The following is a 24,434-nucleotide window of genomic DNA, read 5'->3' on the forward strand; positions in this document are numbered from 1 at the left end:
AGGCAAGTTAGAGATACCATATGAAGAATTATTTTCCCTGAATCATATGTAAGATATTAAATTTTAGACTACCATATATTTTAGTTTATATTTCCTATAAAGTAGGAGATTTCTTACATGACCATAACACTACCATCAAGATCAGAAGCTTAACACTGTTTAATCCTCAGGGCTTTGCCAGTATTCATTGGTGCTCATTTATTAATGGAAGGCTCACTTTGCATGCATGGGTTACATTTGTCAGTTTGTCAGAAATAGAAACCCTGTCTTTCCTTGATTTTTGTAAGCTGATACTTTTGAAGGTTGCAGGCTGCTTTTCTTACATATTCGTATAGACAAGCCCTCTCTGTGGGCTTGCCTGATGCTTTCTCATAATTAGTGTCAGGATCTGTGTCTTTGGCAGGAACACCATTGAAGAGATGCTTTGTTCTTACTGTCTCTCATCAAGTGATGCTTGACTTTTTTATTTGTCTAATTCCTGATAAGGTAAACTTCCATTTAATGAATGTGGCATCTGGAAAATTTTCTGTAAAATTACTCCTTTCCCCTTTGCAGTAAATTAGTATAGTTATATAGGACACTATATAAATGTCCCGTTCCATGCAATTCTTTCCATTTTTATCATTATCAAATTCCTCTTCAGCATGTTAACAGTGCTGGAAATGGAGCCGATAGCCTTGTACATGGCAGATAGGTATTATTCCAGCACTGACCTACATTCTTATTCCCCCAAATACTGTTAAATTTTGAAATATCTTGCTGTGTGGGATTTTCCTGGATCTTGCTATGTAGCCCAGGCTGGCCTCATTTTATAGAACTGAGCCATCTTCTGTGTCCCCCTGGGCTTTAAAACTGTGTCTTCCATCATTCTTTGAATACTTTTAACTTTCTGACCAGTAAGACATTCTAGACTGATGTTATCCTTTCTCTGGCCCAGCCAGCCAGTTAGTCATGTCTCAGAGGAACCCTGGTTCTTTTTACTGGAGAATGACATTTAGAAACCAAGGTCTGTGTGATGGAAGTAGTTGTTGCTACTGGTTGTCACTATGCAAGGGTATTTATGTTCATATGTGTACTACTTATTAATCTCTCTATATATGTGGAAGCTGTGATTTTAAATAGGTACCTCCTTCAACTTTAGCACTGTATGGTTTGCACTTCAATATTTATAATTCCCTTTCCAGTTAGCTCCATTATCTTTAATATATGCACTAACTTGTCCAGCTTCCTTCCTGTAACCCATTTACATTGGACTCTGATACCCTGGAAAAAAGGTCCTTTCTACATGGTCACTCTCTTCATTGTTTTTAACATGCAGCATGTTACCATTACTTTTGTTACCTCTCTAACCAAGTATCATATTCATTGATAAATGTTGCTCTTCTTACTCCTTCCTATTGACATTTAGACTGAACTGTTGGGAAAGGGCTTAAAGAAAGACTCTGATGTCTCTTAAAGTATAGATGCGAGCCCGCTTACATATAGCTACCCTTCTCTAGATTAAAAATTCTTAGTGGTCTTTAAAAATTATATGCATTTATATGTCTGCATCTTTGATTTTCTTAGCTGTCCTTATATGCACAAACTCTTTGCCATTGCCCTCAGTTTTCTTTTTAAAATTCTTACGTGTGTGTGTGTGTGTGTGTGTGTGTGTGTGAGAGAGAGAGAGAGAGAGAGAGAGAGAGAGAGAGAGAGAGAGAGAGAGAGAGAGAGAGAGAGGAAGGGAGGGAGAGGGAGAGAACAGGCAATCAAAAGGAGTTGGTGGTTGTTCCTTTCTACCGTGTACCGTGAAGATTCTGGGGTTGACCTGAGGTTGTCAGGCTTAGCAGCAAGTTCCTTTGTTCCTTTAGTGGCTGAGCCATCTTGCTGACCCTACCCTTGTATTCCTTCTCATTACCTCCTGTCAGTAGCCAATCCCTTCCACCTGTTCTCTTAGTACATTTACTTCCTTCTTCAGGGAATGTGCCATTGCCATATCACTTAGACCTTTTTCTTTATATCCCAAGCCTTTCCCCAACTTTACTTTTCCTACATTTTATAAACATCAAGATTCTCCATCTCAAAATGAAAAGCAGAGAAAACCCCTTTTCCTTAAAAACATTCTCAGACTTTCTCCCCCCCCCCTTCATTAGAAAAGTCCTTTTGTTTCAGTGTCCCTTCATTGTGTGATCTACTAAGTCACCCCCCCTTCCTAATCTCTTTTATGGCTTGTGATATTGTTCCCCTCATTCTTGGTCTCTGGTGATGTTTCTTCTTGACACTTTGGCTGCTCTTTTCCATAGGTTCCTTTTTCTCTGTTGATCCATTAAATGTTTACTGCCCCAGTGATTTTATCTTCTGCATTTCTGAAGGCTACCTTTGTACATGCTGGAAAAATAATATCATCAGTTTTCAGCCCTTCAGTTGCTATGCATATGCTGAATGCCCCTTTAAAAGTAATTAAATGTCCTGGCCTCCCCTGAGTTCTTGCTTGTCTTCCTGTCTACTGGATGTCTTCGTTTGAATGTCTCAGTGGGTTTCTCAAATTCAACATCTTCAGCTGGCAGTTATAGCTCAGTGATAGAGTGCTAGTTAAGTGTGGTTGGAGTCAATTCTTAATTCTGAACAACAACAACAACAACAACAAAAAAAACCAAACATTGCAATGCAATTGTCCCATTCTGCTCTTGCTTTATTTTCTCCCACTCATCTAAGCCGAAACTTGAGTTTACTCAAGGCTTGCCAGATCTTTTTCTTACCTCTTGAATCTTTTTATCTCCCATTCTACTACAATGACACAGGTCAGAGTCACAAGCTTTCTGGGAACCAGACAGGATTTTAAATGGAGTTTCTTGCCTTTAACATTTCATGCCCCAGAATATCCTTTAACAGGTATATGGAGGGAAGAATTAACTGCCATTCAGCAAGTATTTATTCAGCAAACTTGGTCCTAAGGATGGATGAGACACATTTGAATGGATCATGGTGGGGAAAGCAAGGACACCAATCAGTGTATAACTGTAACACAAATTTAAATGAGTCCATATTCTTAAGCACATAGAACCATATTGACAAACATGTAATGTGTATTAAGATATAGAAAGTATACACAGGACTTAAGGACAGTGCAGGAGTCAAGAATGTGGTTGGGATAGCTAAGTAAAACAATAGCTTCGTGCCTGTGGAAGAATCAGGAGGAAAATAGGTAGCTGAGGCCTTGTGCTTAGTTCCACTCTTCTAAGGATATTTGCTTGATACTGTCAGTATGTGCTAGGTCATAACTCTCATTTAGCACTGTTTCCTTGGGGTGGTAACAAGGTCCTTGGTAGGTCTAGGCTTTGGAATTTAGTTTCCTTACTAAATAGAAAACCGAGGAACAGTCAGATTAAAGGATCTCCAGATTGATTCCATTTATAAAGTCTTTGATGCCAGCTATAGTAGTAGCACCCAAGAGACTTGAGACAGGGGCTGCAGAGATGGCTCAGTAGTGAAGAACACTGGCTGCTCTTGGGGAGAAGCCAGGTTTAATTTTCAACAGCTACATGGCATCTCACTCTGTATGTGACCCTAGTTCCAGGAAATCCAGTGTCCTCTTTGAACCTTGTGCTGGCCAGTTTTTTATGTCACCCTGACACAATTGTCATTTGAGAAAATTTGAGAAAATGCTTCCATAAGGCTTAGCTGTAATTAGTGATTGGTATAGGAGGGCCCATTCTATTATGTGTGGTGTCATTCCTGTGCTGGTGGCCCTAAACTCTATAGAAAAGCACTCCGAGCAAACCAAAAAGAGTAAGCCATTAAGTAGCACTCCTCTGTGGCCTCTACATCAGCTCCTGCTTCCAGGTTTCTGTCCTATTTGAGTTATTGTCCTAATTTCCTTTACTAATGAATAGTTATATGGAAGCATTAGCCAAATAAAACCTTTCCTCTCTAAGTTACTTTTTTATCATAGCAATAGTAACCCTAACTAGGTCAGAACTCTATAGGTTCCTGCACGAATGCAGTACAAATACATGCATGCAAGTTTGCACATATAAAAAGAGGGGAAATGTCTTTGTCATGTGTGGAGGCTCACATCTGCACTTCTAGTACTTAAGAGAATGAGGTAGAAGAATCACCACATGTTTGAGATCAGCCTGGGATATATATTGAGTTCCAGGTCAGCTTGAGCAACAGAATGAGACCTGTCTCAGTAAATCAAAAGAAAAAAGTCCTTGGTTCTAGAATAAGATCATTACTTGAGTATTAGGGGATTTTATTGAAAATAAGACCTTTTGTGAATATCAGGGAGACAATTGTAAATGGAAGAAATAATTCTGCTTTTCTGTAATTTTGTACTCTTGTGGTTTCCTACAGTTCTTGTTTGCTACATGCACAACAAAAATCATTCTGTTACGATGTCTCCTTTATCAATAGTGACAGCCCTAGTGGACAAGATTGGTAAGCAAGATCAGCTTCTATGCATACTAGAATTATTGGGATTGGGGAAAATTGTTTGCATTACAGGGGATTTTAATATACATATGAAACTATCTAGATGTTTAACATGATGCTTATATAATTAGGTGGAAGAGTTTAAGTTGTAGTTTGTATAGTCTTTGCATGCTCTCAAATTTTTAGGTTATTTTGTATATCAAAATTATTTTAGTTTTGAAGAAAAATAGAGTACAACTTGTCAGCTTTTCAAATGATATTGTTCACTTACAGTACAGATTTTACTGATATGGTTTGGATGTCTCTTGGCTTTCTATTTTGCAGATATGTGTAAACAGAGCTTAAGCCCTGAACAGGACATTAAGTTCACTGGCCATGTTAGCTGGGTTGGAAAGACATCCATGGAAGTGAAGATGAAAATGTTCCAGGTATGTATCCCTTATTTCAAATATAATCAGCTAGTCTCACTTGACCTAAAGCTGTCTATATTCATGGACAGGTGTAGCTTCAAAACAACAGTTCAAGGAGGGGTAGCATCTTCCTATACAAAGATGGACACATTATCAGCTACTTACATTTAATATATATATATTACTTTGTAATCATACACAGGTGTACATTAAGTTGCTTGTATTTGATTTTGCCCAGGAGTATTTCATAAAAGTCTGAGTGGTACTAGATGTGAATTGGATTGATTACTGTATTTTCTGTGATTGCTGTACCACACACTGGTGACTTTAAAATCTCAGCAATTTATGGTTTGAAATTGGAGTCTCTGATTCCCAAAGCAGGTTCATATATCCTGCAGGAAATTATCTTTGCTTAACTCTTCTTGGTTTCTGGAGGCTTTTCTGCTTTTGTCATTGTGTCCTGGTTAGAGTTTCTATTGCTGTGATGAAACACCATGACCAAAAAGCAGGTTGGCGAGGAATGAATTTATTTGGCTTATACTTCTCTATTTCTGTTCATCACTGATGGGGGTCAGGATAGCAACTCAAACAGGGAAGGAACCTGGAGGCAGGAGCTGATGTAGACGCCATGGAGGGGAACTGTTTACTGACTTGCTCAGCCTGATTTTACATACATATATACATACATACATATTAATTTATATATGAAACTGTCTTTTTTACATATTAATCCCAGTTCCCTCTTCCTCCCATCCTTCCATGTCCCCCATTGACCCCCCCATCTCACCCGAATCTACTCCCCAGGGAGGGTGAGACCTTCCATGGGAAATCATCAAAGTCTGTCACATCGTTTGGGGCAGGGCCTAGGCCCTCCCCCATGTATCTAGGCTGAGTCTGTGGGGCCTCTGGCGGTGGAACCCTAGTACATGAATGGACTTTGGGAGCCCATTTCCCATGGAGGGATACTCCCTCAGCCTGTTTTCTTATAGAACCCAGGATCGGGTGCCCAGGGATGGCCCCACCCACCATGGGCTGGGCCCTACCCCATTGATCACTAGTTAAGAAAATGCCTTATAGCTGGATCTCATGGAGACATTTCCTCAGCTGACACTCCTTCCTCTCTGATGACTCTAGCTTGTGTTGAGTTGATGACCAAACCTGGCCATTACACATTCCATGGTTTTCATGTGTCTGTGTTTCTGTCTTTTATCTTACTAATATGCTAATCATATTGGATTGAAGGACCACTGTGCTCCAATATGAACTAATTTTTGTGCTTTTTTTTTGAGATAAGGTTTCATGTGACCCGGGCTGGCCTTAAACTGGTCCTCAAGAATGTATGACTATCCAATGGAGGACTAGATTGTGGTGGCTTTGCCATCAGCACAACTGGTGAGGGAAACTTACAGAAGCAGTTGGAAGCTCTTATTTTGTTTGGGGGTTTTGTTTTTCTGTTATAAGTTCATCTCTGTAGTGTGTGTTAACTTCAACTCCTGATCCTTCTGCCTCTACCTCTCAAAGGCTGGGATTTGAGGCATATGCCACAATGTCTGGCTTCATTTTGTTTTTTGTTTTTTAAAAAAAGAGCCACACTTTGTAACACAGGTTGTCCTGGAACTCACAGCAGTCCTCCTGCCTTAGCCTAGCAAATGCTGGAATTACATGTGTGAGTTACTATACCTGGCTTTCATTTTATCTGTTGTCCCTTTTTTCAAATAATTCCCACCTATATGTCTGGAGGTTAGGCCTGCCTCATACTTTTTTGAGAAGAAAGACACTTCATCTCTTCTCTTTTTGTGGTACTGGGGATCAAACTCATGTTCTTGCACATACTAGGCAACTGCTTTATAACTGAGATACTTTATCCAGCCTCCATTAATAGTATTTGGGTGGCAGTTAAAACAGCTCCTCTCATGAGCACAACTCGGGGGATAATCAATGCAGACACCAAATAATTTAGAGTTTTCTCAGTATTTCACTGTGGAAAACTTCAGAGTGATTTATTTAATTATGCTGTGGTAGTCAATGGACTTATTCAGATGCATTTTGTTCTACTATAGAATTCTAAAGCATTTTACCTCTTGGTAAGAAACCAACTCTAAGACTTGAGAATTGCCTGGTTTGCTATGAATAGTAGTTTGGCAAAATAGGTAAATTTGCTTTTAGGATTTTGAAATTTTATTCTTTGGTAAGTTTGAACATGCATAAAAGGCATTTTAAACATATGTACCCCTATTACCCTTTTCTAACTACCTTTGAGTCCCACTGAACCACCTCTTCCCTTCTTTTCAGCTAGGTCACTTCATTCTTTTATGTCATCTTTTGTGACCCACTGAATTTAATTAAGGTTGCTGGCTTGAGCATGGGTGGGGGGCTATTTACTGGAACAGTGGCTACCCCACTGAGGAAAATGACTCCATCCCCACTGGTAGTCATTAACTGCCAATGGCTGCTCAAGGAGCGGGGAGTCCTCCCAAGCCCCTTCTCTATCCCTGATGGAATGTTTGAGGGACCAGTCTTTCTGGTCTTGTGCAGGTAACCATGGCTGCTGTGGGTTTGTGAGTGCAGTGGCTAGATACTGAATAGGAAACAGCATTGTGCATCACTTTTCCCCAACTTCTGAGTCCTAACAGGTTTTCTGCCTCCTTTCATGTGATGGTCCTCAAGCTTTGTGGTGGGGGAGGATATATAGGGCTGCATCCTCAACAGCCTCTTAATTCTCAGCACTTTTGACAGTTAGGTGTCTGCATTAACTATAAGTAAAGTTTTTAAACCTTAAATACTGTATCAAAGTGATTGAATTGTATTCCCATATTTATGTAATTGACAGTAATGCTGTTTTTTTTTCTTTTAAGAATACTAAAACAAAACACTTATAAAGTTGCTGTGGATGTTTTTATGATTTATAGACACTTATCAAAACTTACTGGTTAATTTCTACCATACTTATTGCTGTGCACAGTAGATTCCTGGCCTAGGGCCTGCATTCCAGGGAATCACAGCTATAAATAAGTTAGAAAAAGATACAGAATTGAGAGAGAGGAAGGGAGAGGGAGAGAAAGAAAGAGAATGAAAAGTCAAGTCATATGTACCTCTAGCCTGTCCTTTCTCTCTTGGTTTGCCCATGTTTAGCAGGTAAAATTTCCAAAGCTAATCTTAGATCATGTCATTCTAATTTCTAAAAACCTTCAGTGACCATTGGGTTAGGATGCATATTTCTTTGATTAGGTAGTGCCCAAGGTGCTCTATAAACTAGATGCAATCTACTTTTCCAACTTTATTCCCTTTAATTTACCATTTATGTATCTTTTCTTTTCTTTTTTGTTCTTTCAATGCTGAGTTTTGATTCCAGGGCCTTATGTATAATAGGCAAGTGCTGTACCACTGAGCCACATCACAGCCTGTATATCTTCTCAGTGCTCACTGGTGATCCTTGAGTAGTCTGTGAGTAGGAAACCACATATCTTTGCATTCCTATTGTGTGACACTAGCAAGTGTTAATTGCACTAAATCACAATATAAATATTTAGCAAGCAAGCATCTGTTAATGCCTTTTTCATTACCTGAAATGCCTTGTGCTCTTTTTCTGTGCATTCCCACTGTGCTTTAGGGTCACATCTTGTTTGACCCCTTCTTTGACTCTTCCAGCTTGAAACACTTGTTCCTTCTTGAAGAAATACTGTGTTTGTCCTTCCTGGTACCTGTTACTCTCTGCCCTACAAAACGGTATACAAACATTTTTTCTATTTCACTAGATAATATATGTATCAACAGCAGTACCTGCGTTTGAGTCAGCCAACCTACTTCCCAATATGTTCATGAAATCAATTTGGCCACCATAATTATGTAGCATCTCTTTTGTCCTGGGTGTAAGACAGTGAGCAAGACACACAGAGAGAGTTCCTTTCTTAAAGCTGAGAATGTGATTGGGACTTCTCATACTATGGCAGCAGACAAGTCTGGGAGCACAGTCCAGAAGCAGAAATGAGGATAACCTTTAGAATCCACTCTAGTGAAATAATTCTGCCACCTAGAGTCCACATCCCAATGGTTCCACAATGACCCAAAATAGTGCCACCAGCTGGAGATCAACTGTTAAAAGACGAGTCCTAATTAAAGGAGCAAGCATGAGTCTGTCAGAGACATTCCACATTCAAACCGTATCATTTCTCCTGTGATCCTCTAAGGCTCATAGGTTTACTCATAAAGCAAAATGCATTTAGTCTAACTTTAATGTCCTCTTAACAGCTTCAACTCTGTTTGGAAGTTGCACCTCAGGAACTTGATGGGTTGGAGAGATGACTCAGCAATAAAGGGTGGTTACTACTACAGAGGAATGGAGTTTGATTTCCTGAACCCATTCTTGATATCTCAGGATGGAAGATGGATGCCTCTGGTCTCTATGGGCATCAGTACTCAATTATACACACATACACCCACCCCTACCCACAGACACACAGACAGACAGACAGACAGACACACAGAAAGAGAGAAACAGAGGGAGAGGGAGAGAGAGAGAGCAAGAGCGAGACTGAGCTCTAGGAGGATCTGACGCCTTTGGTACAGACAGGGACACACAAGATTAAATACCATTTAAAAATTTTGAAGCTGTGAACTTATGTAAAATCAAAAAGCAATACTTCTTTTATAAATAGTACATGCTAAGCTTTCCCATTTCAAATTTCAAGAGAGGAATAAGAAAGTAACAAGACTGGAACCTAGTAGAACAACTATTAAACTCTGCAACTCCATGTCTAGTGCCAGAGCTATGGTGGCATTGTTGTATACATTGTATCTTCATATAATGTATTTTAATCATTTTCACCCATTTTTGTGCTCTTCTTGAACCCCTTTTCAACAAGTCCCATTCCTTTACGATCCAATGTTTTATCAAATTGCTTGCATGAGCATAGATAGGGGTTATTTACTGAAGCATAGGCAACATACTAGTGGCTATACCCCTGAAAATGATGATTCCTTCCATGACCAGGGCTATTAAATGCCAGTAGCTCCTCCCAATCGTTGATTGGTAATGTTGACAGCCAATCTTGTGCAGGTAAGCCCAGCTGCTGTGAATTTACAAATGCAACAGTGTGACATGTCTAGTGTTTCACAGCATTCCTCCCTACCCTCTGGCTCTTAAATTCTTTTGGCCTTTTTTCTACTTTGTTCCTTGGTTGGATGATGATACAGATGTCCTATATAGGGCTGGAGCTCATTAATTTTTATTGTTTTGCTTTTGCTTTTCTGTCTCTCCCAAGTTGTTCTGTAATTCTCTGGGTAGACGAGGCTGACCCGAACTCACAGAGCTTCACCTGCCTCTGCCTCCTGGGTGTTGGAATTAAAGGTGTATGCCATTACACTTGTCTTTATCTCATTAATTTTAAATTGAGACTCGTTCAAATTACAGGACACACACACACACACACACACAGATTCTTTGCCAGAATGTAATAGGAATACACACACACACACACACACACACACACACACGGATTCTTTGCCAGAATGTAATAGGAATACACACACACACACACACACACACACATACACACACACACGGATTCTTTGCCAGAATGTAATAGGAATGGCCTGTAGTTCAGGTCCTGATAGAAGCCTTATTCTCATCTGAAACTCCATAAGCTTAGTTTTACTACCAACAATTCCAATAACATTCTGGTCTGCTGAACTGTTACCAGAATGGTTCAATAAACAAGACTGAAACTGTAAATATTGTCAGGTCTTTCTGTAAACCATTTCTAAATGCCCAAGAACAGCATAGCCCAGTTTGTCACAACCATCTTTCTTCTTGATACCAGTTTTCTGCACTGGTTACTTCTGTTTCTATTTTCTTTCATTTTTTTTTTTTTTAGATTTTTGTTTTACTTTATTTGCATGAATGTTTTGTCCTCGAGCATATATGTGCACCATGTGCATACCTGTTGAATCTCCTGAAATTTAAGTGACCTATGATGATTTTGAGCCACCATATGGCTGCAAGAGCAACAAATGCCCCCTCCCCCCCCTTCAGTCACTTTTCTTGTTACTATGACAAAATACCTGGAAAAAAATCAGATTTATTTTTGTTACTGGAGAACTGGAAAATGACTTCTCCTTTGCATAAGGTGATCTAATGATAGAGGACCCTTCCCTGTAGTGTTTCTTCTTTCCTAGACAAAAACAAAACAAAACAAGTCACTAGAGACCAGAAGGAAAGTTTAGGAAAACTAATGAAACCAGAGTTCAACACAAGGCAGTTGAGTCAGCAAATAGAGAGCCAGTTGCATCAGCTCACCTCAACATACATTAAATTTAGATAAAAGAATATAATGTCTTTAAGAATTTTGAAGGCAGTTAGTAAAAGGATTTACCTGATGGAACATAGGTAATGGTGAGCACAAGTAAATAATAATAATTCCAAAAGTAGGAACTATGAATCCCAGGTCCTCATATCATCTGAACTTGTCCCCTATGGTTCATTTTGAAGAGAAATACAACTCCGTGACTGGTGGCTTAACTGTTTCAGTAGGGTCCCTGTATCTTACCTTAAACAGTCACAGGTGAACCCTGTCAGTAATTCTTTGGAGTTTGGCAGCTGGTGGAGTACATCTTAAATCAGCTGAAGTTTGTTGCATAGACGACTATCTTTTAGGAGCTTATAGAACTGTTCTTTTATTTCTTTTTCTTTCCTTTTTATTCCTTCCTTCTTTTCTTCCTTCCTTCCTTTCTTTTTTGTTTTTTTCCGAGGCAGGGTTTCTCTGTGTAGCTTTGGAGCCTGTCCTGAAACTCCCTCTGTAGACCATGGTGGCCTTGAACTCACAGATCTACCTGCCTCTGCCTCCCCAGTGCTGGGATTAAAGCTGTGTACCACCATGACCTGGCTAGAACTTTTTAAATGAGTATGTGGTCATAAAAATTGCATTTATTATTTCAAGTTTCATATGCAATCACATACTTTAAACATATACACCCTCATTACAGAGATCTACCTGCCTCTACCTCCCCAGTTCTGGGATTAAAGGTTTGTGCCACCACCTTCTGGCTAGAACTTTTTAAATAAGTATGTGGTCATAAAATTGTGTTTATTATTTCACAGTTTCATATGCAATCACATACTTTGAACATATTCACCCCCATTATCCTCTCTTGTTTCCCTCTCTTTCTCTCCAGGTCATCCTCCTTTCAATGGAGTTTTGATGACCCACTGGGTTTAATTAGATTACATGCAGAAGCATGGGTGGAAGGTTATTCACTAGAAAATGGGCAACTTAGCCAGTGGCTATGCCATGGAGACATGGGATTACCCGTTGCACAACAATCATTAACAGCCAATAGCACTTTATGGAGAGGTGAGACTTCATGAGACCCCGTTCCTGGTGGAATATTGATTTGGACAGTCCTGTGTAGGTCTTGTGTAGTCACCAGCTCTTCTTTGAGTTCATGGGCACAACAGCCACATCATATCTGGAGGACAGAATTCCACAATCTTTCCATCTTCTGATACTTAATTTTTTTTTCTTCATTCTGTCTTCCATGATATTCCCTGACCCTTGGATAGGGTGATACAGATGTTGCCTTCAGGGCTGTCTCTAATTTTTTAATTAATTCATTAAACAGCTGAGGGTGTTAATGCCTGCCTGTGATCTTAGCACTTGGAAAGCTAAGGCATAAGGATCATGAGTTCAAGATCGCCGTTGCCTACATAGGAAGTTCAAAAAGTCAGGCTGGACTACATGAGACCATGTCTCATAATACAAAACAAAAGAAATTGATCAAAAGCATCATTGTCCACGTGCCAAGACTCATTCACCCCCTTTAATGAACCTTTATATACCTAGACTATACATATGTAGGTCTCAAAAAATAGGAATTTTTATCTAAGAATTATCTGAGCTGTCTAAATGGTTTTCTCTAGTTGTTGGAGGGGAAACCTGGAAAACGGAAGATTTAGTCCTGAAAGGGGAGCGGTTACTGAACTGAAGACCCTTCCCTTCAGAGGGAAGGCATTTTTGCTTGAGTGATTTCTGTGTTTACAGAGAGGCCTTCCTGCTGAGCTATCATGCCAGCCCCATTTTCAATCAGAATTTGTTTTTGTTGTCCTCCCACTTTCCCCTTCTTCTGCATTACTGACATCTTTTGTTCCTTCCCACACTTAGTCCCCCCCCCTTTTGGTTTTTCAAGACAGGATTTCTCTGTGTAGCCCTGGCTGTCCTGGAACTTGCTCTGTAGAGCAGGCTGGCCTCGAACTCACAGACATCGTCTTACCTCTGCCTCCCAAGTACTGGGGTTAAATCTGTGCACCACTGCCTGGCTTTCAATTTTCATGTCACACAATGACCTTTTTAATTTTTGTTCAGCATTAATGGATTCTCCTACTAGTGTAGCAGCCTCTAAGGGATCCTAGTAGCCTTTATAGAATACTTTTAGTTTCCTTGAACACAAAAAGTTTTCTTAACTCCCTTTTCCCTTTAGGTTCTGATGTAATTACATGAATATCTGAATAAAACCTCAGACCATTTATCTATAGTTTTTGTAAAATATAATTGTAGCAAGCTAAATTTCATTTTTAAATTTATGAGCCTAAGTTCTGTACTTGAACTGGATGTTTTGGGTGTGTCCTATAGACGTTCTGAAGATGTATACAGGAAATCATTAAACTAGGAAAAGCAGAGCGTGCCAATAAGAAAGTTTTACGATGTTGAACATAAGTTTCTCTGCCGTTTGAGATAGGCACTGTGCATATATGTTACAGTTGTGTAGCTTGGTACTCTTGTGGGAGTCCTAACAGCGGGAGTCTCTGACTCTTTTACTGTCTTTTTGGGACCCTACTGCATATTCTGGGTTGCCTTGTCCAGCCTTAGTACATGGAGAGGTGCTTAGTCTTGCTGCAACTTGATATGCCATGTTTTGTTGATACTATGGGAGACCATGCCTTTCCTAAACAGAAATGGAGGAGGAGTGGATTGGGGGTAGAAACAAAGGTGGGGGTAGGGGTACTGGGAGCAGAAGAGGGAGGAGAAACTGAGGCCAGGATCTTAAATAAAGAATTAAATTTATTTGAAAAGAATTAAATAAATAGGCAAAAAAAAAAAAATACAGGAACTTTTAGGATCAAGACAGGATGGCCTGGAGCATATATCATTCACAGAAGTAGCCATTACTTGGATATTTATGAAAATAATGATAGCAGAATAAGAGTTGAAGAGCTAGTAGAACAGAGAATCTGGACTTTTTATTGACAATTAAACACCACAAGTTTGACTAGAGACTACTGGAATGTGTTTGCTTTTTTTCCTGGAATAGTATCTTTAATGACATCCATTTAAATAGATCTGAAAACTGGCACTGTACTCAGAAACTTTGTGTCTGTTTAGTCCAGTTTAATATTACCAGATCTTCCACCGGTTAGTTAAATTTTCCCTGTCCACTGTCACTTCATTCTGCAGGATATGCACTGGTTCCAGCCTAACCCCTGGATTCCCTGTGGCCTCTCTGATCATGACTGGAGTTGCAAGGCCCTTTTAGAGGGCTTCTATTTTCCTTTGGGCCTTGGTTGACCTTGAAAGGCATGAGTCAAAATACTAGCTATTCTCTTAGCATTGTTTTTATTGTTGTTATTGTTTGTTTGTTTCTGTTTGGATTTTCTCTCAAATCTTTTGCTGTTGAAAACCATGGAAAGATTTTTTTCAGTCATATCTATATTTATATCTACATCTACATATTTGTATCTATATAGAGAGGGGGTGCCACAGTCACACAAGACTATAATCATAACTCAAGGTAGCCTGAAACCTACCAGCTAGCCCCAGACTCACAGGCTGTGTTCTGACTCCGCTTCCCCAGTTGCTAGGGTGACATGCATGTGCTACCACACCTGGCCATTTTTTTTTCAGTCTTAAAGAGATAGTAGTGGGTTCTAATTTTGACATTGGTATAACATTTGGATAACACCTCAACCTAGAACAACTTTAATTCTTAGGGGTTTGACATTTTTAGCCATATTCACTCAAATGGTATAGTAACCTAAGATAATCATAATAATTCATACTGTCAGAATATTGTGGTCAGTCTTTCTGGTGAATGCATTCCTTATAACCTTATTTTTCTTTTCTTTGTTCTTTAGTTGCACAATGATGATGCATTTTGGCCTGTTTTGGATGCAACCTTTGTAATGGTGGCTCGGGATTCTGAAAATAAAGGGTAATTGATGCTTTTCCATAATTCCCGAATTTGAAGATTTTCAAAACTACATAAGACTGCAGAGAAACCTAACAAATTTCTTTCATAGTACCCTGTGCCTGCAGTTGCTGATAGACATGCCATTTAGTGATAAACACTCAGCAGTCACTTGTTCTCTGCTTTTTGAGTGATAACGAGTCTCCATTGATCTTTGGCTATTGCTTCTCTCTGTAGAGCTAAAAGGAACAATTATCTGCCCCATTAGTCCTTTATACCTTCCTGCCCTCTGGTATGACAAGATGGTTTCGACCCATCTTTTCCCCCTTTTATTCTCTCATATGTTTCATCCTGACTTCAGTTTTGACTCCCTTCACTCCTCCAAGACCCTTCCCCCACCTCTCCTCTCCCCAAGACTTCCCACTCCTTTGTTTCCCTTCCAATGAAGAACAGGCATCGTAGGGATATCCATCAAATATGGCCTAATAGGATGCAACAAAACTGGGCACAAACCCCCAAATCACAGCTGGAGTTGTCAAAAGGGTTCCAAGTGCAAAAGAATCAGATGCCCCCAACTCCAATTTTTAAGAGTCACACAAGAATGCCAAGCTATGAGACAAAATCATATTTGTAGAGGACCTAGCTCAGACTTATACAGAGTCCATGTTTATCACTTTGGTCTTTGTGAGCTGCTATGAGTCCTGCTTTAGTTGATTCTGTGAGCTGTGTTGTCATGGTGTCTTGATCCCTCTGGCTCTTGCAATCTTTCCTTGCCCTCTTCTGCAGGATTCTCCAAGCTCTACCTAATGTTACACTGTGGGTTTCTGCATTCTTCATCTGCTCCCATCAGTTGCTGGATGAAGACTCTCTGATGACAGTTGAGCTAGGCACTGATCTATGAGTAAAGCAGAATATCATTAGGAATCATTTCATTAGCCTCATTTTGGCTAGTTGTATTTAGTTCTATTCTAGATCATGGGCTATTCAGCCTTTGGTTCCTGGGTACCCACACAATGTCAGGCATGAGCTGCCTCTCATGGAGTGGGCCTCAAATGGTGGCCCACTCCCAAAATTCTGTACCACCTTTACCCCAGCACATATTGCAGGTAGAACAAATTATAGATCAAAGATTTTGTGGCTAGTTTCATGTTCCAGTCCCACTGCTAGTAGCCTTGCTTGGTTATAGAAGATAGATGGTTTGGGATCTGTATTCCCTAATACTAGGGGACTTTAGTAGGGTCACCCTCATAGATTCCAGGGAGTTTCCACTAGGTTTCTACATAGCTTCTCCTCCCCACAAATTTCCCACAGTTCCAGTCATCTCTCCCAGTACACTTTCCCTTATCTTAATACCCTTCCTTCTGAAGCCCCGGTTGAGTCAGCCATTTGTCTATAGAATCCTGGGGCTCCTTTAGTGAGAATTTATATCTGGCTCCAAAATATAAGCACTGGCACTATATTGGCAATATTTTGTCACTTGTTTCTATGCCTCGGTGTATAGAGCTAGCATATGTGTTAAACAAACAAAAAACCTCAGGAGTTTAGATGGACATTTCTGTATGAAATTTAACTATACAGGCCTTATGGTTTTTACTCTCAAATTGAGTACTTGGTTTCCAGCCACAGTTACTTGCCCAAGGCTTGCAAACTGAGGGCTGTTCAGTTGGGTATGGGAATTGTTGCTCTACTGCTATTTGCTCAGGACAATGTGGTGACCCAGTCACATATGAATTAGAAACACAATATAGGAGTCAGTGATGAGATTTTTTTCCCTGTTATATAGAAAGCTTGTTTGGAATACCAAGATTGAAAACTCCCTTAAGGTAGGTGTAGTGGCACATGGTTTTTTGTAATTTTAATACTTGAAAGGTTGAGACAGGTAGATTCTTAGTTTTTGTCCAACTTAGGGTAATTGAGACCTCTTCTAAAGAAAAAAAAAGTGCCTTAATAACTGTGATCTGAACAAAGAATAATACCTGTCTGCTGCTGTTAGCTCCAGCTGACCTTCTGTTCCCAGCCTGGCCAGAGTCTCATTTGCAAACACTGAGGGTATTGCTTGAAGTTTCTCTCTGAGCAGATGCATTTCAACTTCCCAAGTTTCCCATTTCAGTTCTTTTGTTTTTTTAAAATCAGTGTTCTCAACTTGAGGGTTGTGACCCCTTTGGGGGTTGCATATCAGGTATTTATGGTTCATGATAGTAGCAAATTTACAGTTATGAAATAGCAACAAAGTAATTTTATGGTTGTGAGTCACCACAACATGGGAACTATATTAAAGGGTAACAACAGTAGGAGAGTTGAGAATCACTGCTTTAATGCATTTTTAAATTTTATTTATTGATATGTACATGCACATGACATGGCACATATATGGAGGTGAGAAGACAGTCAGTTCTTCTTCCCCTATGTATGTCTGGGGACTAAAGGTCAGGGCATCACTCTTGTCAGCAAGTTCCTTTATGGGCTAATTGACATTGCTGGTCCTATGTAGTGCTATATAGTTAGTGTGTGTGTGTTTGTGTGTGTGTGTGTGTGTGTGTGTGTGTGTGTGTGTGTACGTGTTGCATAATATCTTAGTTACTTTTCTTGTTGCCATGGTAAAGTACCCTGACAAAAGAATTTAGGGGACAGAGAGTTTCTTGTGACTCACAGATCAAGAATACAGTCCATCATAGTAGGGAATTAAGGCAGCAGAAGATTATAGTAACTGGTCAAATTGCATCCACAATCAGGAAAGATATAACAGTGAATGAATGCTAGTGTCCAGCTCACATTTTCTACTTTCTATACTCTGAGATCCAGACAGTGAACAATGCCACCTATAGTTGTCTGGCCTTACCATTTCCATTAGTGTAATCTTCTTCCATGGGCATGCCTAGATGCTAACATAATTTAGACAATTCCTCACATACCCATGTAGGGACCTGTCTTCCATGTGAGACCAGATTCTGTCGAACTGACAACAGTAACTAGCACAGAATGCATTCACTCTATGGAATGGTGAATTTCAGAAAGAAGTTTTTGTAAATGTGTATTATAGACTTTGATCATATTGACCCCTACCATCTTTTTTCTTCTCCTTCCTTCCTCTACATTTTCCCAGATAATGTAATTTCTAATATCATGTCATATATGTTTATGTTCTTGTCTGAAATCTAATATTCACAAATGATGTATATGTTGGATTCTTTAACTACAGTGAAAAAACTCTTTTTTTCTTATTTTTTTTTAATTATGAGGAATTCATTTTTTGTTTTGAAGAATTTTTATTTTTTATTTTATTTATCATTTTTGTTGATTAATTATAGTTGTTATTTGCTTTATTCTTTGTTTTGAAGAATGCTGAATGATGCAGTGAATCCTCATAAAACTTTTACCTAAATTCCCCAGTCAACATGGTACCACATTTATTCCTCTCTTACCCTCTGAAATTACGCACGTGGATCATTTAAATGTGCATTTTTGTTGACTTCAGTTCTCAGTAGTTTAATATATGTCTCTTAAGAATGAAGTAATTCTCATGACTTCAATGACTTTATATCACAATAATTCCAACTTATTTAATAGTGAAGCACTTATATTATCTAATACATGGTCCACATTTGGATTTTATCAGAGGTACCTATAATATCCTTGTGAAGTCCCAGCTAAGATTCAGGATCTACTAAAGCAGAGGTTTTCATCCATCCTAATGCTGTGACCTTTTAACCCAGTAATTCATGTTGTGGTAACCCCCAAACAACATTATTTCATTGCTACTTTATAACTGTGGTGTTGCTGCTCTTATGAATCATAATGTAAATATCTGATATGCAGGATATCTTATATGGGACCCCTGTGGGGTAGAGACCCACAGGTTGAGAACTGCTGCACTAAAAGGGCCTGCATTTCACTTCGTTATCATATTTGTTTAGCAGAAGTACCCTTCTATCCTGAAGACATTGAGATGTTTGTAGAGTCCGAGTAAGTTGTCTTACAGACTGTTCCAAACCAATATTTGTATTGTAATGAGTAGAATCAGGTTTAACTTTGTGGTAAGTATCTGTATCCTGTTTTCTTTGTCCCTTTTCTTTTTCTCAGCCTGGCCTCAAACTCATTATGATGATGACCTTAGACTCCTCATCCTCCTTCCTCTATTTCCCATGTGCTAGGATTATAGGCATGTGTCACTGTTGACTTCGGTATCCTTTTTATAATGTGAACTTTCTAGTACATAGGTCTAGAAGTTGAAGGCTTACTTAATTGTTTCAGTGTCAATGTATGAGACTGTCAGTAAGCATTACCTGAAACAAGTGACAAAATACGACCTTTTCATGTTGGCAATGCTGGCCCTTAGGGCTTTACATATGCCAGGACAGCACTCTATCATTGAAATATAGCCCTAGTGAAGAATTTTAAAATGGTAGGCAGTTGTTCATTTTAATTTCTTATTAGATGATAGCATAAATAGAATACACTTTTAAAAAAATTAGGTTGGCCTTAAACTTGACACCTTCCTATCTCTACATCCCTAATCTTGGGATTACAGAGGTGAGTTATCAAGCACACATATTAAGCTTAAATTTTCTTTTCTTTAGGCCTGCATTTGTAAATCCACTCATCCCTGAAAATGCAGAAGAAGAGGAGCTCTTTAGACAAGGAGAATGTATGTTAACTTATTTATAGAAAATAAAAATTTAAAGCCTACTAATTTTACTGTAGAAGGGAATATAGAAGATTATATGGCTCCCTAATAACAGTCAGATGTCTTACACATATCAGGAAGTTTTTGATAGTAAAAAAAATTACAATATTTTTTCTCATGGAGTTCATGGTTTGTATAGTTTTATTGATAAGAGTATTAAATGAAGCAATTTTACTTTACACTTTTCTTTTTTTGTTGTCGTTTCTTTTTTGTTTTTATTTCTTTATTTTACATATCAATCCCAGTTCCCCCTTCCTCCCTCCCTCCTCTCCTTTCCTGCTTCCCTTCCTCCCTCCCATACCCCCCTGACCCTCCCCCCCCCACTTCACAGGGAGTGTGAAGCCCTCCAGGAGGGATCATCAAAATCTGTCAAGTCATTTGGAGTAGGGTCTAGGCCCTCCCTCCTGCCTCTAGGTTAAGGGAGTATCCCTCCATGGGGAGTGTGCTCCCAAAGTCCTTTTGTGCACCAAGGATACATCCTGGTTCCACTGTCAGAGGTCCCATAGACTGCCCAGCCCTTCTAATTGAGACCCACGTTCAGGGTGTCTGAGTCGGTTCAATGCTGGTTTCCTAGCTATCAGTTGGGGGTCCATGAGCTCCCCCTTGTTTAGGTCAGCTGTCTCTGTGCATTTCTGTAGCCTGGTCTTGTCCCAATTTTCTTATCACTCCTCCCTCTATGCAACTGGATTCCAGGAGTTCAGCTCAGTTTTTAGCTGTGGACATCTCCTTCTGTTTCCATCAGGTACTAGATGAAGGCTCTATGATGGTAGATAAGTTAGTCATCAATCTCATTATCAGGGAAGGGCATTTAAGGTAGCCTTTCCTCTGTTGCTCAGATTGTTACTTGGTGTAATCCTTTTTTTTTTTTTGGTCTCTCGAAATTTCTCTAGAGTCAATTTTCTCTTCAAACTTACAATGGCTTCCGTTTCTATGGTATCTCTCTCTCTTTTTTTCTCTTGTCTATTCCTCCCCTGACTCAATCTTCCTAGTCCCATGTGCTTTCCTCTCCTCCCCTTCTCTTTCTCCTAGCTCCCTCTCCACTCACTGCCCCCCCCACTCCCAATATGCTCAGTAGATCTTGTTCCTTTCTCCTTCTGTGAGGGACCTTGTATGAATCTCTTAGGTTCCTCCTTGTATCCTAGTTTCTCTGGCATTGTGAATTATAGGCTGCTTGAGAATTTCATACATACATATAGTGTATTTTGATCAAATCTAACCACAATCCCCACCCTTCTTTTCCTTTCTTCCCTACCCACTGCCCATTTTTTCCCTTCCAACTTCATGTACTCTTTTTTTAAATCTAAGTTCACTTAGTGCTGCCAGTATGTGAATGGGGACAGGGCCATTTACTGGAATATGGATAGCTATTGTTTTGTAAAATGGGAAGTATATCTTAGTGGCTTACATGCTAGTTACGTCAGGGCTCTAGATCAGTATGATAACCAGTATACTCCTAGTAAACTGATAAAATTTCCATCTGAAAGAAATTACTCAGGCTGGAGAGATGGCTCATTGATTAAGAGAACTGGCTGTTCTTCCAGAATACTCAGGTTCAATTCCCAGCACCCACATGTCAACTCACAACTGTCTGTAATTCTAATTCAGGAGGATCTAGCACCCTCATACAGACATATATGCAGACAAAACACCAATGCACATAAAATAAAAATAAATTACATCATTATAGAAAAGTCTTTAGCTGGGCAGCAGTAGCACTTTCTTTTAATTCCAGAAGTCAGGATGCAGAGGCAGGTGGAGCTCTCTGAGTTTGAAGCCAGCCTTGTCTGCAGAGTGAGTTGCAGGATAGCTAAAACTGTTGCACAAAGAAACCCTATCTCTAAAAACAAAAATGTCTTTAAAAAAATAAAAGCAAATACTCACTGAATAAAAAAAAAAGTTTCTTTTGTGGTTTGGGGTTGGAAGCCAGGGCCTTGTACATGTGAGGAAAGTGTTTCACCACTGAACTAATCCATCTCTGGAAATTTTATGCAGTCTCTACTGCCTTCCCTTGGGGAAAAAAGTATATATATTATTCTGGTGGGATTTTGAAACTTAGACATACTGTGTGCTGCAAGTCACCCTAGATGCTGTGGGGTGACTCTCCTGATCATACTTCCTCGTTTTTGCGTATTCCAGTGAACAAGGGACGAAGGATTGCCTTTAGCTCTGCTTCATTACTGAAAATGGCTCCAAGTCCTGAAGAGAGGAATACCATACATGAGATGTTTCTTAGCACACTGGATCCAAAGTAAGTCAAGATGGGGAGACTGCAGATTGAGAAAGTATTCAAGTCCAAGGTCTTCTCCAGAGCCACACTTGACCGGGAGTGTTTTTATCCTGTTTCCTCTCAACAGTGAAAATATGACAGTAACTGGGTTTAATTCATCTCCCCTTGCACAGGACTATAAGTTTTCACAGTCGAGTTTTGCCTCCTAACTCAGTGTGGATGGAGGATACAAAGCTCAAGAGCTTGGATATTTGTCATCCTCAGGTACTAGAACTTTGTGAGCAGTCTTCTGAATGTGCTAGATTGCATTCATAATTGTATAAAATTTGACACATCTTTAAATGGCCCTTTCCTGTGGTATTGTTAATTTATTTGTTCTCTATATAACACAAAGTGTTATTAATACTAATTTGTTTTTATAGGAGCGGAATATTTTCAATCGGATATTTGGTGGTTTTCTCATGAGGAAGGCATATGAACTTGCATGGGCTACTGCTTGTAGCTTTGGGTGAGAGCAACTTAAATTAACTTCTGAGAAGCAATTTATTATATTCCACTGAAACATTTTAAACCACTCTGAACTACACTATAGGATTATGCTTTTTATAAGAACTGTATGTGTTCATCCTCGTGTGTGTGTGTGTGTGTGTGTGTGTGTGTGTGTGTAATTTGAGATGACACTGACCATATAGGTCCCAAATCACTGTTTCTTTTCCCTTTTTTGTATTGCTGTATTCTTTCAGGTCTTTAATTAATGGGCTAAGTTTCTAAAAGCAAAGTCATATGCCTCAGAAAATGTGTCTTTTTACTTAAAAACTTTTATTATATATTCCTAGGCTATGCCATACATGAATATAGTGTATTTAAAGCATATCCAGTCCCAGAGTTTTGCTTTAATGAATATCACCCTCATAATGGATGCATTTTTAATTTTCCCTTTTCTTTACATTTATTGTTTTTGACCATTGTTATTTTGCATCATTGAATTAATTGTTAAGGGAAACATTTTAGACCTGAATTGTGCAATTCACTCTAATTTTTGGCTTTTTCCAATAGTGGTTCCCGGCCATTTGTTGTAACGGTAGATGATATCATGTTTCAGAAACCTGTTGAAGTTGGCTCTTTGCTCTTTCTTTCTTCACAGGTAGGTGTGTCATGAAAGGGGCAACATTTTTTTTTTTTTTTGTCATTTGGGTTTATATAAGAAGTTTTTACCTTCTGTGTTTCTTTTTTGAGTGGCTACTTTCATCTTTGCTAAAGCATCTGATTAAGTCTTACATCTGTAATCTGCTAGGTATGCTTTACTCAGGACAATTACATTCAAGTCAGAGTACATAGCGAAGTGGCCTCTCTTCAGAGTAAGGAGCACATGACCACCAATGTCTTTCATTTTACATTCATGTCAGAAAGAGAAGTACCCTTGGTTTTTCCCAAAACATATGGAGGTAAGTTGTGATGATTGTTTCTTCCTAATGAAAGAAAGAAATTCTCAAGGAAAAAAAATTCTCCTTTTTTCCCCATGGCAGGGGATTGAACCCAGGGCTCTTCATGTGTTAGGCAGGTACTCTGCCACTGAGCTATATTCCCAGCCCTCATCTTTTAAATTATCCCTGAACTCAGAGATTCACATGAGCTAGTTATGTGCTCTACCACTGAATTATATTTCCACCCCTCTTACTTTACATTATCCTTACCAGTGTCTCCAAGCCTGTAACCCTGGGCCTTATCTTTGGGAGATTTGTGTTTTGAAGTTCTGTAACCCTGAAAGCTAAAGATGCCTTTTGGGCCCCCGGAGTGGCTGTTGCTTCTTTGCACAGATGTTGTACAGGGAGCTGGTGGGAACTGCAAACAGCCACTGATAATGAAGGAGTAGTGCAGCCAATAAAATGATAGGGTCAGGGTCTGCTCTCCGAGGATCATTGTGTAGTACGAGGCCCAAAGTGCATCCCTGTTGCTGGCTTTTCATATGCAGTGCTGTCCTAGTATTCCAAAGTAAGCATTCATCTGTATGATTGTCCAAGGTACTGCACATTTCTCCATAGATGTCTTTCTTGTGTTTCAGAGTCCATGTTGTATTTAGATGGAAAGAGGCATTTCAAGTCCATGAGTGCCCCAGGGACCTTGAAAAAGGACTACTCCGTGGAGCCCTAGAAAAATCTCACTTATTGCAAACCAGCACTCCCTGCATAGCGGCATGTGCCTAATAAAGTCATACTGAAAAGTATTGATTTTTGATTACTTTTCATCCTCCATAAAGGGGACTATATTCAGCTTTTAGAATGAGCCAAAAAAAAAAAAAAATACAGTTGGGCATGTTCTTTGGAGTGACATTCTTTTTGAGCCTGACTGGTTCTAGTATGTTGTTTAAAATCCCATCAGTTCTATATGATTGTTTGTTGTTGATGATGTTGTTTTCCCAGACAGGATTTCTCTAGACCTGTATGTCCTGGAACTCACTTTGTAAACCTCAAATTCACAGAGATCCACCTGCCTCTGCCTCCTGAGTGCTGGTATTAAAGTGTGC

The 24,434-nt window shown here is 39.4% G+C and overlaps 1 protein-coding gene across 2 annotated transcripts in view; it reads left to right on the forward strand.

Moving 5' to 3' along the window:
* Acot9 (acyl-CoA thioesterase 9) overlaps nt 1–24,134 on the forward strand; it is a 40,939-nt gene extending 16,805 nt beyond the window's left edge. For both annotated transcript variants that reach the window (XM_051179684.1, XM_051179685.1), the window contains 10 exons: nt 4,336–4,419; nt 4,738–4,841; nt 14,947–15,023; nt 19,577–19,644; nt 21,820–21,931; nt 22,084–22,174; nt 22,333–22,418; nt 22,967–23,054; nt 23,205–23,355; nt 23,973–24,134. In XM_051179684.1, coding sequence (XP_051035641.1) covers nt 4,336–4,419; nt 4,738–4,841; nt 14,947–15,023; nt 19,577–19,644; nt 21,820–21,931; nt 22,084–22,174; nt 22,333–22,418; nt 22,967–23,054; nt 23,205–23,355; nt 23,973–24,061 — 950 coding nt within the window. In that variant the 3' untranslated portion in view covers nt 24,062–24,134. The remainder of the gene's footprint in view (nt 1–4,335; nt 4,420–4,737; nt 4,842–14,946; nt 15,024–19,576; nt 19,645–21,819; nt 21,932–22,083; nt 22,175–22,332; nt 22,419–22,966; nt 23,055–23,204; nt 23,356–23,972) is intronic.
* The last annotated feature ends 300 nt before the right edge of the window (nt 24,135–24,434 follow it).

The sequence above is a fragment of the Phodopus roborovskii genome, unplaced genomic scaffold (genome assembly GCF_943737965.1).
Source record: "Phodopus roborovskii unplaced genomic scaffold, PHOROB, whole genome shotgun sequence".
NCBI lineage: Eukaryota > Metazoa > Chordata > Mammalia > Rodentia > Cricetidae > Phodopus > Phodopus roborovskii.